Here is a 15,209-nt window from a genome sequence, read left to right on the forward strand (position 1 = left end):
AGACGATTTCTGCTTTGATAGCAACATTAGTAATCGTTTTTATTTCTTTAATTGTGATCATGAAAATAACATGTCTTTTTTTTTTTTAAATATATTTTATTGATTTTTTACAGAGAGGAAGGGAGAGATAGAGAGTTAGAAACATCGATGAGAGAGAAACATTGATCAGCTGCCTCCTGCACATCTCCTACTGGGGATGTGCCTGCAACCCAGGTACATGCCCTTGACCGGAATCGAACCTGGGACCTTTCAGTCCGCAAGCGGACGCTCTATCCACTGAGCCAAACCGGTTTCGGCAACATGTCTTTTTGTATATTTTTTTCTCAATGATTTTTAGAGAGAGAGGAAGTGATAGGGATAGAGAGAAACACTGATGAGAAAGAAAGTTCATCAATTGGCTGCTTCCTGGCGCCCCACACTGGGGATGGAGCCCACCACCCAGGCATATCCCCTGGCTGGGAATTGCACCAGCGACCTCCCGATTCATACGTGACCGCTCAGCCACTGAGCCCACAGCTGGGCAGCACATGCCTTTTGTAACTAAACTGTATAGAACTATCTCCACTAAAAAGTGAACTCTGTCTCTCTACCACCACCACCTCCAAAAAATTCCTCCTTCCCAGAGATAACTACTGTTCACAGACTTTTTCATGGTGTGTATATTACCTATGCTACTTATTACACGTTCTCTAAAATTTCGGCATTTCAGCGATCATGTGTGTGTTCATGAAATCTGTAGATTGCAGGTTTCTTCCTAGCTACTCTACTAATTTTTGTGTTCTTTGTTTTCTAAAAGATTTCACACAGATCATTCTCCGAATCTGATAAGCCTTCCCCAGAAAGTACAGAGTTACCTGTGGACTGGAGCATTAAAACTCGGCTCCTTTTCACCTCTTCTCAACCCTTTACCTGGGCAGACCATTTGAAAGCGCAGGAAGAGGCTCAGGGTGTCGTCCAGCATTGCAGAGCAACAGAAGTGACTCTGCCGCAAAGTATACGGGTAATTCTGCAAGAAGAGAGCTATGTTTTAAAGTAACAAATTCAGTATAAATTTTACTTCTCTGCAAAAATGCCGGAGGTACTTCCTTCCGGTAAGTTTTTCTTTTGACATAAGCACTTGGAGATTTTGTATTGCCAAAGTGGTGCTTTTACATAGTTTTCATCAGACTCGGTGACTGCCGTTCAGCTTAGAGGCCTGTCCTGGGAAACGGTCAGTGTTACCGGGGGCGTTACTTGAACTAAGCCATTCTTTTCTAAGGCTTTTGAGAAAGAAAACATAAGGAAAATGAATGAAAAGCAATGAGGATTAGGGTCACAAAGGCAGACTGGTTGCTTTACTCATTTTCTCACAAAATGTGCACTCTTAAAGGCACTACCTCATGCTCCCTGAATGATGGTGTCTTGTCAGTTTACTAGAGTTGATGAATTCTAGAATGTTTTCAGAGAAATGCAATAGTATTACTTTGAAGCAGCTCATCAACTTAAACTAGGTTAAAGAGGATTACCTAAAAGAGACCTTGGTACCTCATTTTTAATAAATTGGTAAGGGTGATTTGGGATTCGGGTTACCAGTTTTTACTGGCTACTATTTTTTTTTCTTTTTTGTTTTTTGTTGTTGTTAATCCTCACCTGAGGATATTTTTCCATTGATTTTTATATTTTTAAAAAGTATATTTTATTGATTTTTTACAGAGAGGAAGGGACAGGGATTGAGAGTTAGAAACATCGATGAGAGAGAAACATTGATCAGCTGCCTCCTGCACACCTCCCTACTGGGGATGAGACCGCAACCCAGGTACATGCCCTTGACCGGAATCGAACCGGGACCCCTCAGTCCGCAGGCCAATGCTCTATCCACTGAGCCAAACTGGTTAGGGCCCATTGATTTTTAAAGGGAGTAGTGAGGGAGAGACAGAGAAACTCTGATGTGAGAGAGATACATTGATTGGTTGACACCCACACAGGGATCAACCCTGCAACCAAGATTGTGCCCTTGCCCAGAATCAGACCTGGGACCCTTCTGCTCTATACATTGATCCAAACTGGCTAGGGCACTGGCTACTTTTTAAATAGAGCCCGGGGCTTGGGGGGGGGGGGGCGCGGTTGAATGTGTTATTACCTACATGCGTGCACGCACGCACACAGCCCCTGCCCTCCTGATAAAAAAGAGAAGTCATTTTTTCCAGGATGGTAGAGACAGGAGAAGGTTCCCATCTGTGTTTAAGTGTTCCTTGTGATGTATGGCTGGATAGACTATAATTGCTGACAAGAAAGGTTCTCCCAAATAAGAATAAACTGCATTGTAGCCCCTGTAACAGTTATTAACACTTTACTATAGGAAGCAGTGAAGATAAGGATTTGGTATATTCAGTGTCTTTTTAATAAAAGTTTATCTTTCTGTGGCTCAAACCTGTGCGCTGCCTGGACTTCAGGACCCCAAGCTCTGCACTGAGCTGCGATGTGCTTTCCAGCAGAGCCTGGTCTACTGGCTCCACCCCGCCTTTCCCTGGCTCTCCCTGTTCCCTCGGATTGGAGCTGACCGGAAAATGTCTGCAAAGACAAGCCCTTGGTCGAATGATGAATCCCTACAACGCATTTTAATGAGTGACTGGTAAGATTTGTAAAAACTTGTGTGATCCAATACTGAATTTTCATTTTAGCCGTATTCTCTTCCTGTGTTATTCATTATGTGGAAATATTTAGTGTTAGAAAGATCGCTCTTCCTCCTGAATGATTTTATTGGAACTGTTAACCAACATTTACATTGTTTACTTGTTAGCTCTTATTCACTCTTTATGCAATTGTGAAATTCATTTAAATGTTTGGTAAATACACATAAACATAATTCTTTAAGATTCTTGTCAGTGACTGCTTCCATTCTCACCAGAACCTGCACAAAGATAATTACCAATAAGTTACCAATTAAATTTTATTTAAAGAAAACAGTGGTTAGTATTTAAATGGTAAACACTCTTTAAATATGTAGAAGTTATCAGTGAGTCCCATGACCAGTTTCAGTTCTTTAAAAGCCAAGTTGTATGTAACGGCAAAAATGAAAACCATTATCTGTAATATTTATGTTGTGTTTCAAATCGGTGAATATCAAGCTGAATTATACAGTATTATATTTTAGATGTGAAGTTAAATGTTTAATTAACAAAAGAAAATTTGCTTCATAGGTCTGTGAGCTTCACTTCTTTGTATAATCTTCTGAAGACAAAACTTTGCCCCTATTTCTACGTTTGTACCTATCAATTTACTATCCTGTTTCGTGCATCAGGATTAGCAGGAAATGATGTAATCACGGCTCTCATGTCTCCTACAACTAGAGGTATAAGAGAAGCTATGAAAAATGAAGGTAAAATTATAGTTTAAAATAAGAATACTATATAGTAAACTCTTTTCTTGAAAGTTAAAAATACCCTTTGTCAGTTGAATTGTCTTTTATTAGTTTTAGCTATATTATTATTTACACCTTATTTTTATTGATTTCAGAGAGGGGGGGAGAGAGAGAGAGAGAGAAAGAGAGAGAGAGAGAGAGAAACATCAATGATGAGAGAATCATTGATCGGCTGCCTCCTACACACCCACCACTGGGAAAACGGGCCCATAACCCAAGTATGTGCCCTGACCGGGAATCGAACCGTGACTTCCTGGTTCTAAGGTTGACACACTGGCTGGGCTTAACTATATTAAGAAATATTTTACTTCTTTCTGAATCTTTTTATAGCAGTTATTTAAGCTGTTCCTTATACATTGCTTTAAGTTAATGATCTTCCTTTCACGGATCTCTAAACACATACTGGGTTGGATAGTCCCTATCTGAATATACACTTCTTAAAATTCCTTATAGTACAGATTACCTACCCCTTTTAACAACAGTTTTCAAACTGGGTCAACCCATGAGTGGACATAAGATACATTTACTGGGTTTAATCAGCATTTAAAAAAAAATGAAAAAATGAGTAGTATATACTTTATGAAAGAATACTACATGTAGTAAGAATGTATTGTTTCCTGAACCTTTTGTTTGAAGGAGATATGGGTATGTATGGTTGTGTTATGGGCTGCTAATACAAGGTAATACTGAATGTAAACTAATTGAAAAAGAAAAAATAAAGTTTGAAAGCTACTGCCTAAATAAATCAAATATAAAGACTCACATTTTCAAATTTCGGACTCTCTAAAAATAAGGCATACCTGTTAAATTTTTTTAAATTACTAGTATAGTAAAGAAAACTCAGTTATTTTTTTTTTCTCATGTAGGTATTGAATTTTCTCTGCCTTTAGTAAAAGAAAGTGGCCATGAGAAGAAGAAACCGTCTGGGACAAGCTTGGGACATGGGGAGTATGTGATTAAAATAACCTTTGATGTCATTCAGTGGCTATCGACTCGGTGCAGTAGTTTTGGAGAGGAAACAGCTTTATGAAATGGGAAATCTAACTATAGCAATTTTTTAGGGAGCAAGCAATCAGTGATGAAGATGAAGAAGAAAGTTTTTCCTGGCTGGAAGAGATGGGTGTGCAAGATAAAATTAAAAAGCCAGACATACTCTCTATCAAGCTGTATCCTTTCATTTGCTGTTAACTAGAATTGATCTTCATTGAATTAAGTTAGTGAGCAATGGAATATTGACTGGCAGTTTTATTTGACCATAATGTTTTGTTTTAATATGTTTTTATTGATTTTAGAGAGAGAAGAAGTGAAGGGGGAGAGAGAGAGAAACATCAACCGGCTGCCTCCTGCACTCCCCCCACTGAAAATTGATCCCACAACCTGGGCAAGTGCCCAGACCAGTAATCCAACTGGTGACCTGGTTCATGGGTTGATGCTCAACCACTGAACCACACTAGCCTGCCTGACCATAATCTTAAATTATCTTAAGATCATACTAAAATTAATTCACCATCATGACACTAAATAACAAAACCCTAAGTACCAATAAACTAAGAAGCTATATATATATATTTTTTAATATATTTTATTGATTTTTTACAGAGAGGAAGGGAGAGGGATAGAGAGTCAGAAACATTGATGAGAGAGAAACATCCATCAGCTACCCCCTGCACACTCCCCACTGGGGATGTGCCCACAACCAAGATACATGCCCTTGACCGGAATCGAACCTGGGACCTTTGAGTCCGCAGGCCAACGCTCTATCCGCTGAGCCAAACCGGTCAAGGCAAAGAAGCTATATTTTAAAAAGAGCAAATATTCCATTTTGTTGAAGTTTGTGGGGGGGAACAGAATATATTTTTGACTAGCGAAGAAAGTTTTGTTAGGTGTCAATTTCTAGCAAATGCAGGTTAAAGTCAAGTCATTTTCATTTAAACAGGTGCCTTATAACTGCAGTGAAGACATGATAACGGAGCATTTCCAGTTTGGGATTGGGAAAGGGGTCCCAGGTGATTCAGAATCAAGATAACTGCTTTTCCCGTTGGCATGGGATTTGTACTTGCAGTTTCCTTGATTGTCATCTTCAGGCGTAAGGAGAAACATGAAGTACAAATGGATCACAGACCTGAGTCTGTTGTGTTGGTGAAGGGAACAAACACCTTTACGTTGCTAAATTTTTTGATCAACTGTAAGAGCTTAATTGCTACTTCAGGCCCACAGGCAGGACTTCCACCAACTCTCTTATCCCCGATAGCTTTCCGAGGTGCCACCATGCAAATGCTTAAGGTAATAAGGGGTTGGAGGGTAATCCTACGCTAATCTTCATAACGTAACTTCTTTTTAAAAAAAATAACTTTGTTTTTCAGTTAAGGTTGATATACAATATTAGATTAGTTTCAGTTGTATAATATAGTGATTAGGCATTTCTATGACTTAGGAAGTGATCACCACAATAAGTCTAGTAATCATCTGACACCATACAGTATTATAGTCTTACTGACCGTATCCCGTGCTCTACTTTACATCCCAGTGACTTTGTAAGTGGCAAATTGTACATCTTAATCCCTTCCCCTCTTTGACCTGTCTCCCCCCTCCCATCTTACAGCCATCAGTTTATTCTGTTTCTGCGTTGTCTTTGTTTTTTCAAATTCACATAAATTAAATCAGATGGTATTTTTCTTTATCTCACTTATTTTATTAGCATAACTAGAGGCCCAGTGCACAAAAATTTGTGCACTCAGGGAGGTCCCTCAGTCTAGCCTGTGTCCTCTCACAGTCTGGTACCCCTTGGGGGATGTCCACCTGCTGGCTTAGGCCCGCTCCCCAGGGGGAACAGGCCTAAGCTGGCAGTCAGACATCCCTCTGGCAGCCCGGGAGCCCTCGGGGGATGCCCACTTGCCAGCGGGGAGCAGGCCTAAGCTGCAATCGGACATCCTTAGTGCTGCTAAGGAGGCGGGAGAGGCTCCCACCACCACTGCTGTGCTGGCAGTTGTCAGCCTGGCTTGTGGCTGAGCAGAGCTGCCCCTGTGGGAGCACACTGACTACCAGGGGGCAACTCCTGCATTGAGCATCTGCCCCCTGGTGGTTAGTGTGTGTCATAGTGACCAGTCATTCCCAGTCATTCTGCTGTAAGGGTCAATTTGCATATTACCCTTTTATTATATAGGATTATTATATAGGATACACTCAAGGTTCACCCATGTTGTTGTAAATGGCAATATTTCACTTTTTTTTTATGGCTAATTCCCTTGTATGTATGTATCACATCTTTCACCATTCGTCTATTGATGGACACTTGGGTTACTTTCATATCTTGGCTATTAATGTTGCAGAACATAGGGATACATATGTCATTTTGAATTACTGTTTTTGGTTTCCTTAGATAAATAGAAGTGGAATCACTGGATCCTATCTTGTTACAGCCTTTGTTTTAAAAGTCTATTTTGGCCGTAACCGGTTTGGCTCAGTGGATAGAGCGTTGGCCTGCGGACTGAAGGGTCCCAGGTTCAATTCTGGTCAAGGGCATGTACCTTGGTTGTGGGCACATCCCCAGTAGGGGGTGTGGAGGAGGCAGCTGATCGATGTTTTTCTCTCATTGATGTTTCTAGCTCTCTATCCCTCTTTCTTCCTCTCTGTAAAAAATCAATAAAATATATATTTTTTTAAAAAGATACTTTGACACACACCAAAAAATAGGTCTATTTTGTCTGATACAAGTATTGCTACCCCAGCTTTTTTTTTTTTTTTTTTCATTTCCCTTTGAATGAAATATCTTTTTCCATCCCTTTAGTCAGTCTGTGTGTCTTTATATCTTAAGTGGCCCTCTTGTAAGGATATGTATGAGTCTTGTTTTAATATCCATTCAGATTGGAGCATTTAATTCATTTATTTACATTTAAAATAATTATTGATATGTATAGTTATTGCTATTTTATTCATATTTTTTCTTCTTCCTCTTAAAGCAATTCTTTAACATTTCTTGTAATACTGGTTTGATAGTAATGAACTCCTTTAGCTTTTCCTTGTCTGGGAAGCTCTTTATCTGTTCTTCAATTCTGAAAGAAAGCTTTGCTGGGTAAAGTAGTCTTGGTGGTAGGTCCTTGTTTTTCATCACTTGGATTATTTCATACCAGCCGCTTCTGGCCACAAAGTTTCTGTTGATAAGTCAGCTGACCGTCTTATGGGAACTCCCTTATAGGTAACTAACTGCTTTTCTCTTGCTGCTTTTAAGAGTCTGTCTTTAACCCTTGGTGCTTTAATTAGGATGTGTCTTGGTGTGGGCTCTATGTCTCTGGTGCCTTTGTGCCTCTGCCCCAGCTCTGGAGCTCAGAACAAGTGAGCCTTGTGCGGGCCCTTAAAGAGCAACTCCTGGGACTGCAGCAGTGCTAGTCTCAGCCACATCTGCTGGGTTTCACAGCCTAAAGTTCCTTGGACTTCTCTACTGGCATGAGAGCCCTGGCCTGGCCCAGTGGGGCCTCGTCCTCAGCGGGGACCTCTGCAGCTGAGGCACCATCCTGGCTTTTATCCGCCAGCCTGGCGCGCAGCTTCAGTTGTCCTGCCAGTCTCCATGTGGCTGCTTTCGTCTGTCCTTAGTTGTAGGACTTGTTCAGCTAGATTTCAGGTGGTTCTGAATGATGGTGGTTCTATAGTTTAGTTGTAATTTTGATGTGGTCGTGGGAGGGGTTGGACAATGTTCACCTACCTACTCTGCTATTTTGACTGGAAGTCAGTAACCTAGCTTCTTAAAAAGTACTTTTTCTTTTTTGATAGGATAAATTTTTGACATTTGTTTTATTTGCATTTTTATGTTGCTTTTTTTTTCTCCTTGTAAAAAATCATTTGATGTAGTTATACCAAAGGAGTGACATGAAAATACATGAATTATATAAAAAAAAAATTTCTTACCAAGTATAAAACTGGCAACAAAAATTTTGGTGTTAATCTTTTTTGCCATAAAGAAAAGTTGTCTCATTTCTTTTTTTTTTTTTTTTTTTTAAGAGAGAAACATCAATTGATTGCCTTCTGCACGTGGCCCGACTGGGCATCAAAGTCACAACCAGGGTATGTGCCCTGACCAGGAGTTAAATCACCAACTGAGCCACACTGGCCAGGGCGCTTGTCTAAGAGGCAGGAATATTGAATTATCTCAAAAACTGGATCATGAATAATGAAAAGATTAACTGAATAGGTAGACCTCATTGCACTTCACAGATGTTGCGTTTTTTACAAATTGAAAGCAAGACCCTGAACCAGCAAAAAGTTTACAACCCGCTTTCATGTGTACGCCCTTTATTGCAGTGGTCTGGAACCAAACCCACAATATCTGCAAGGAGTGCCTGTATATCCATATTGTTGAAAATTATACATATAAACAAATATATACTGAATGTTAGTAGCTGTAGAATCAATTTATTTGTTTTACCAATATTCTGTAATGAAAGTGTATTACTAAATCAGAGTGAATACCATATGAAAAAATTTTATGTACTTAAACTGACAATCTCATAATTTGGAGTAAAGGATACTGGAGATAGAATTTACTAAACATTTTTATTCTTTTTTTTTTTTTAATATATTTTATTGATTTTCTACAGAGAGGAAGGGAGAGAGATAGAGAGTCAGAAACATTGATGAGAGAGAAACATCGATCAGCTGCCTCCTGCACATCCCCCACCGGGGATGTGCCCGCAACCCAGGTACATGCCCTTGACCGGAATCGAACCTGGGACCCTTCAGTCCGCAGGCCGACGCTCTATCCACTGAGCCAAACCGGTTTCGGCCATTTTTATTCTTAAACACTCTTTATGTCACTACTTTTGTTCCATAACTTAGAGGAAAATCCTAATGAAAAGTTAGTGAACATGTTTTAAGCTAGGGACAAAAGCTTGAGAGATGACCATAATTTTTTTCCCCTTCAATTTTTTGTAAGGCACGAAGTGTAAATGTGAAGACACAGGTTGTTTCTGGATACAAAGATCAGTTCAGCTTGGAGATCACAGGCCCTGTCATGCCTCATTCTCTACACGCCATGACCAGGCTACTCGGATCTTCACAGAGCGGGTCCTTTTCTGCAGGACTGTACACACACGAGCCCACCGCTGTGTTCAACATCTGCCCACCAGCGGGGAAAGCGCTGGGAAAGGTAAGTAGAGCGCTAGCTGTAAACAGACTGTTTCCTCAAAGTAGGTGAAGGAAGTTATTTGTGAGCCAAACTGTTTCAAGTTAACTGTATTTACTAATTTTCAATGATAATTTCTAAGAGGAAGGGATGTATCTATGTAAGTTGTTATTGTGAGGTAAGTTTTATGATTTCAAGCTGTTGTACTTAGTGACTTAAATACTATCCCCACCAAAAAAAATGGCAACTTAGCATGAGGATTTAACAAATGGCCTTTAATTTTGACATTTTTTAGGTTTTATTTAGAAGTTATAATTAAAACTATGCAAAAATTCTTTAAGTCAACCCCTGTTGATAATGAATAGTATGAAGGCATTGGTGTCCAAGTTCCCATGGTAACTATTAAAAACTGCGTGTTCAAAAAGGCTGGTGTGCTTTCACTGACTGGTACCAATTCCCACAGGAGACTGTTCGTGAGGAGCTTGCTAACTGTGGGTTGCACCCTAAGACTCTGGACCAACTTAGCCAAACACCAGTCCTGGGGAAATCATCCTTACGGAATGTGGAAATGAGTGACTACCTTTATAATTGGAGATCCTGAACGCCAAAGTAAGCCTAAAAGGAATCTTTGAGGAAAAAAGCCTCTGGCACGGAAATTCAAGATTTTTATACCTTTGGCTTTAAATTTCATTTTGGAAGTTAAGGGAATATTCAAATGTTTATAAACATTAACCGTTAATATTTATTACATGCATGTGTTAAGATTTTAGATCAACATTCTCCAGTTTCACTATTTTTTGATGAGTTATGAAAAACTCAAGTAACTTGAATGAGAACTAGATCCCTATAACTTAATGATAAACTGAATAGAAAATTGAATCAATGTCAGTGCTTCCTTTCAAATGGGAAATTGAGGCTAAATTAGTATCAATTAATGACACCTGGGCAAAACTAACCATTTACCAAGGATTTTGAGCAGGTTCTAGCTTGTAAAGGTTGAAACCAAATTTATACAATATCTACTGAGTTGATTGTTGATGCTTCTTAGTTGCTTTCTTTACAGTTCTCTCAGATAGATAGAGGTATACACACACACATTTTTAATGCATATGCATGTTCATTCAGGTACGGGTGTTTTGTATTCCAGATAGAATAGTGTATTAGGAGTTTAAAGTACACTCATCCATCATGGCAAAGTAGTGTGTGTGTGTGTGTGTGTGTGTGTGTGTGTTTCTAGTTCAAATTTTTTTAAATAAGAGTGCTTAGAAATCATAAGCATTGGGTAAAGAAACAATAGTATTTAGTGAAGAAGTATGTGTTCACTTTATATTCCAGAAAATAAACCACCACATTTATTCCAGAGAAGTTTATATTTTGGGGCCTTAAGCTTTTTAAAATATAGAGACAGCATATGAATACCACTGTAATACACATGAAATATTCTATTAGACCCTAAAAATTAAACTTAAACTCTCTCAGTCAACAAAATAGTGGCTGGGTGCCAATTTTATTAGATAAGTTGGTTACAGCATTTTAATTATCATTTTACGTCTATCTAGGTGTAGCTGAAATTCAAAATGCACATCAAAGTAAAACTATATCACAACTCAATGCCATACTAAGTGTACTTGGCCTCTGCAGTAGAATTCTAGTCGGACTTCATTTTCACTCCCTTCTCATGGCCCAAGTGGCTTTGACGGGAACATAGGACTTAGTGCTGATCATCACACAACATACCACTTCTTTTTATAACTTCTACAAAATTGTAAGGGGAGATGGTGGCTTCAGCCCTGTGGAACAGATCTTGCTTGATTACCTCAATAACACTGGCCCCAGTATCTGTCCAGCAGAACCCATTGTGAACTAGTACAAGGTGCACAGCCCTTCACTGATTACAGGCAAGTGTTACAGCAGCCTAGCCATAAGGAAGGGGAGTTACATCATAGTACAAAATACAGTATAAAAGCGTAATTTAACATTCCACACTGAAGATTACGGATGCCTTCAAACAATCGTTTGGATGTTAGCCACTTAAACAAATACATCACTAAGGTAAACAATATAAACATACCAAAACCCTGTATGGTTAAATACAATTTCCATGGTACAAAAATCAAAGCCGGGAGATGTTTGTACAGATTGCTTTTTACACAATGTTTTAAATTGCCAAATATTTACAACATTAAAGAGGAAATACATTTTGATGCAGAGTAAAATTATCTGAAATGATTAATATAAAACCTCAATCTATCTACGTGAGGCACTCCTGAAGCAAGTGGCATTAGCCATGAGGTCCTTTGGTAAAAGGCCCATTGCTTGAAGAACCACAGTAGCTGCTGTGGCTTTAGCATGCTTCTTATTAGGGCTGGCAAAGCTGGGCTGGTAAGCGCTTCCATTTATCAATACCTATTCAAGAAAAACATACAATTGGGCTGGTAAGGGCTTCCATTTCTCAATACCTATTCAAGAAAAACATACAATAAGAACAGCATCAAACTTTAATATCTATTAGCTTTATTTTTTCACTAAATGCTAGAAAACTAATTTAAAACATAAAACCCATACTATGTAAGTCAAATTAACCTCAACCCAGAAGAAGCAAATCATTTGGGAAAAGAGACAGCAAATTAAAAGCAGGTCTCCAAATTAAAAAAAGCCTGTTAGTTCTAATTCCCCATTTCCTACTAAAATATGGCAACAAACAGTTCACAAGATTTTGCCCAAAACTTTCCCTTCCAACGTATTTTTAAAATAAGGTTTTTAAAAGTCATATTAAGAGGCATATTTGTATGTTTAAAACCCCCTCCTCTCTACCTATACATATACACAGTCCCAGCCCACCAATAATATATCAATCCTATGATCATATACTTATCCCTCACCCGCTAACATTGTCATCAAATTAATAAATGTATAAAATTAATGCAGAAATTCATATTTACCCTAAAGAGAAAATGCTTGCGATGATCAGGGCCACTATCATGGATCAAGAGAAATTCAGGTGGTTGCCACCTTCTCTTATTACAGATTTCCATCAAGGCAGACACAGGATGTTTGCCTGCAGAGAAAAAAAATAACCAATTATTCATTATCTCCACCATCTGTGACACCAATTATGAACTGAGTAAGGATGGGTGAGAAAAATCCCAGTGTCCCTCACCTGACAGATCTTTCATTGCAGCAGAGAAGTTCCCAGACCTCTTCTGTGCTCTTTCTCCTACAGCCACAAGACCTTAAAAAAAAAAAAAAATCAATGTTAATGAAATAAACTTCAAAGGAAATCTTCAACACATTCCCCTTACCCTAGTTTCTAGATCAATCTGGACTTCTATTTTGCTGTGTTTCAACATATAAATATACATATTCATACACCCTGGTACTGGAAATTATATAAAATGTTCAGAAAACAAGCATTTAGTATGTGAATACATATAATTAAGTGCCATCATTATCAACAACTCCAGGCCTGTTGCTTTGTAAGTTTAAAAAGTAGTGGCTATTTATTGCAACTGATTTCTAAAGGTTGCCCATTCTTTAAAAGATGATGCTCAGTAAAAGATATGTTCCTCAAAAGATGAGGATTTTAGGTCACACACAAGTAAAAAAGTGAGAAATGCTGTCTCATTGATAAATGGGTTCATTCCACCCCCCAACAACGAAGCCCTTTCTGACTTATCGAATGTGAGGTGTTCTCGAAAGACACACACACACAACTGCATAACCCCCCTTTCCCAAGTAGCTTAGCTGTTACTATGCAAAACCAACGTTTTCAATTCCAGAGAATGCTCCCTGGAATTACACAACGCATCCAACATGTTTTCTTCCAATAAACCACCTTTTTGTGACAGATCATCTATTCAGCTTGCACAAGCAATAAAATGTGACATAACTAGCAAAATGCCCTTTCCTAATTTAAAGCTTGAATTAATGCTACATCACAGGATGACTGTCATGTTATTTCCATGCTATTTTTGAGTATCATTATTACAATATACTCCCACCAGTTGGAAATAAAATGGCAACACGGTATTCTACATGGATGGCAATGTAGAAAATCTGATGCAAAACAATAAAAAAAAATTTAGTTGGAGCTATTCAGTTTCCATGGTCATTAAGAAAGAATAATGTAATTGCATTAATTTCAATGAAATCTCTTTGAATACAAAGATAAGGAAAATACATTTGAGTTTTAAAAATCAGACTTAAATAAGCTTCAATCATCACACTGAGTTGGTATTCCCATGGATTATACTTAGGTGCCCCAAACTCAGGGCATTATGAAAAAAAAGCACTATTCTAGGCAGTTGATCTATTCCCCAACCCCAAAGTACTGAATTACTGAGCCTGAAAAGAGGGTTTATAAGGCGGAGACTAAACAGCACTTTAATAGGAAATAAAAAGAATATGTGGGATAAAATATCTAAGAAAATATATTCTAGAAATAAAGATAATATATTCCCTGTCAAAACAAAATGGCTGCTTTATAAATATAAAATCTAGTTAAAATTTTAATCATAGATATATTCAAAGTTCCATAATTAACACAGGTTGCCTTTTTAAAGCTAAAATTAGTGTTTCCTCCTATAATTATATAAGTTGTTGGAAATGAGTTAAACTCTCCCCTCCACCGCCCACCCCCCCCCCCCCCTCAAAAACACCAACATCTGTATAAGCAGAAGAGCCTGCAGGTCAGGATCACAGACATCAAAAGAATGTAGACAATGAAATCTGGAATGTGAAAGGGGGTATAATAAACTTTCCCCAAAACACTTGTTACCTTTTCTGTCAGTCTTAAAATCAACGAGGATAGGCTCCTTATTTCCTTCTTTGTTTTTTCCTAATCCTTCTCCTTCTCTCCAACCCATTTTTCTCATCAAAACGGCTCCCATTCCTCCAGTTACTGGGGCTGCTCTTAAGAATTGATCCTGTCCAAAGAAAAAAGGTAAATGTCCCAATTTTACAGTTAGAATGTGACCATCAACTCTGTCACTTTTTAAAAAAGAAACCTGATTTTACTTCTAGATCTGTTATAGCTGTTACATTTAAATGCTTCTTATACATACTGTAGTGTGTATGTTCTAACTTTTTCCACATTAACATAACAGTATTTTGAAAGTCACGTAAGGCATATAAATGGCAGTTTTAAAACAGTGGCCCTCGAGCCCCCTCCAAAAAAAAAATTAGAACACTCCTGTTTTCGTCCACTATTTACGTTCACTGGTATCTCTTCTTAGCTTGCAAAATAAAAAGAAGGCAATGTTAAAACAGTCATTAATTGTCCCAGGTGCACCTAGTTAATAAATAAAGCCCAGAAGTCATTTTAGAAATAGTTCGGACACTGAAGAAGCATACTGTTATCACCCATTTTATTTCCCCATTCTACCATGGAGTAAGTATAAATATTTACATAGAAAAACCCTATGAAGCAAAAGAATAACTATAATCAATTTACACAGTAAGAAATGGAGGACAATCACATAAAATAACCTGTTATTATACCAAACTGAATTTGAATTCCTTTAAAACCTAGCTTGATGTTAAAAGACTTTTAAAAAACTCCTTAAACGTTTACATACCTAGGCCTCGGTAGCAGCAGTGTTGTGAATAGTAGGGCTGGCACTGACCGGGGCAAGAAGACAGCTACAAGGATTTGGCCCTGAAACAAGTTTCCATACAGAGGGGTGAAAGTTCACA

The 15,209-nt window shown here is 38.3% G+C and overlaps 2 protein-coding genes across 8 annotated transcripts in view; one reads left to right on the top strand and one right to left on the bottom strand.

Moving 5' to 3' along the window:
- The window catches only part of DONSON (DNA replication fork stabilization factor DONSON), a 28,991-nt gene that overhangs the window by 1,302 nt on the left and 12,480 nt on the right, over window positions 1-15,209 (top strand). For 2 of the 4 annotated variants that reach the window (XM_036352231.1, XM_036352230.1), the window contains exons 3-10: window positions 797-1,000; window positions 2,433-2,611; window positions 3,180-3,358; window positions 4,267-4,348; window positions 4,462-4,566; window positions 5,485-5,683; window positions 9,327-9,539; window positions 9,979-10,124. In XM_036352231.1, coding sequence (XP_036208124.1) covers window positions 797-1,000; window positions 2,433-2,611; window positions 3,180-3,358; window positions 4,267-4,348; window positions 4,462-4,566; window positions 5,485-5,683; window positions 9,327-9,539; window positions 9,979-10,116 — 1,299 coding nt within the window. In that variant the 3' untranslated portion in view covers window positions 10,117-10,124. Of the gene's footprint in view, window positions 1-796; window positions 1,001-2,432; window positions 2,612-3,179; window positions 3,359-4,266; window positions 4,349-4,461; window positions 4,567-5,484; window positions 5,684-9,326; window positions 9,540-9,978; window positions 10,395-15,209 lie in introns of those variants that run through there. The other 2 variants (XM_036352229.1, XM_036352232.1) reach the window with 2 other exon arrangements.
- SON (SON DNA and RNA binding protein) overlaps window positions 9,776-15,209 on the bottom strand; it is a 35,901-nt gene continuing 30,467 nt past the window's right edge. For 2 of the 4 annotated variants that reach the window (XM_036352217.1, XM_036352215.1), the window contains 4 exons: window positions 14,293-14,440; window positions 12,676-12,747; window positions 12,458-12,573; window positions 9,776-11,921 (listed from right to left, as the gene is read on the bottom strand). In XM_036352217.1, the coding sequence (XP_036208110.1) occupies window positions 11,763-11,921; window positions 12,458-12,573; window positions 12,676-12,747; window positions 14,293-14,440 (495 nt within the window). In that variant the 3' untranslated portion in view covers window positions 9,776-11,762. Of the gene's footprint in view, window positions 11,975-12,457; window positions 12,574-12,675; window positions 12,748-14,292; window positions 14,441-15,091; window positions 15,172-15,209 lie in introns of those variants that run through there. The other 2 variants (XM_036352216.1, XM_036352218.1) reach the window with 2 other exon arrangements.

This window comes from Myotis myotis, unplaced genomic scaffold (assembly GCF_014108235.1).
Source record: "Myotis myotis isolate mMyoMyo1 unplaced genomic scaffold, mMyoMyo1.p scaffold_m19_p_2, whole genome shotgun sequence".
NCBI classification, from domain to species: Eukaryota; Metazoa; Chordata; class Mammalia; order Chiroptera; family Vespertilionidae; genus Myotis; species Myotis myotis.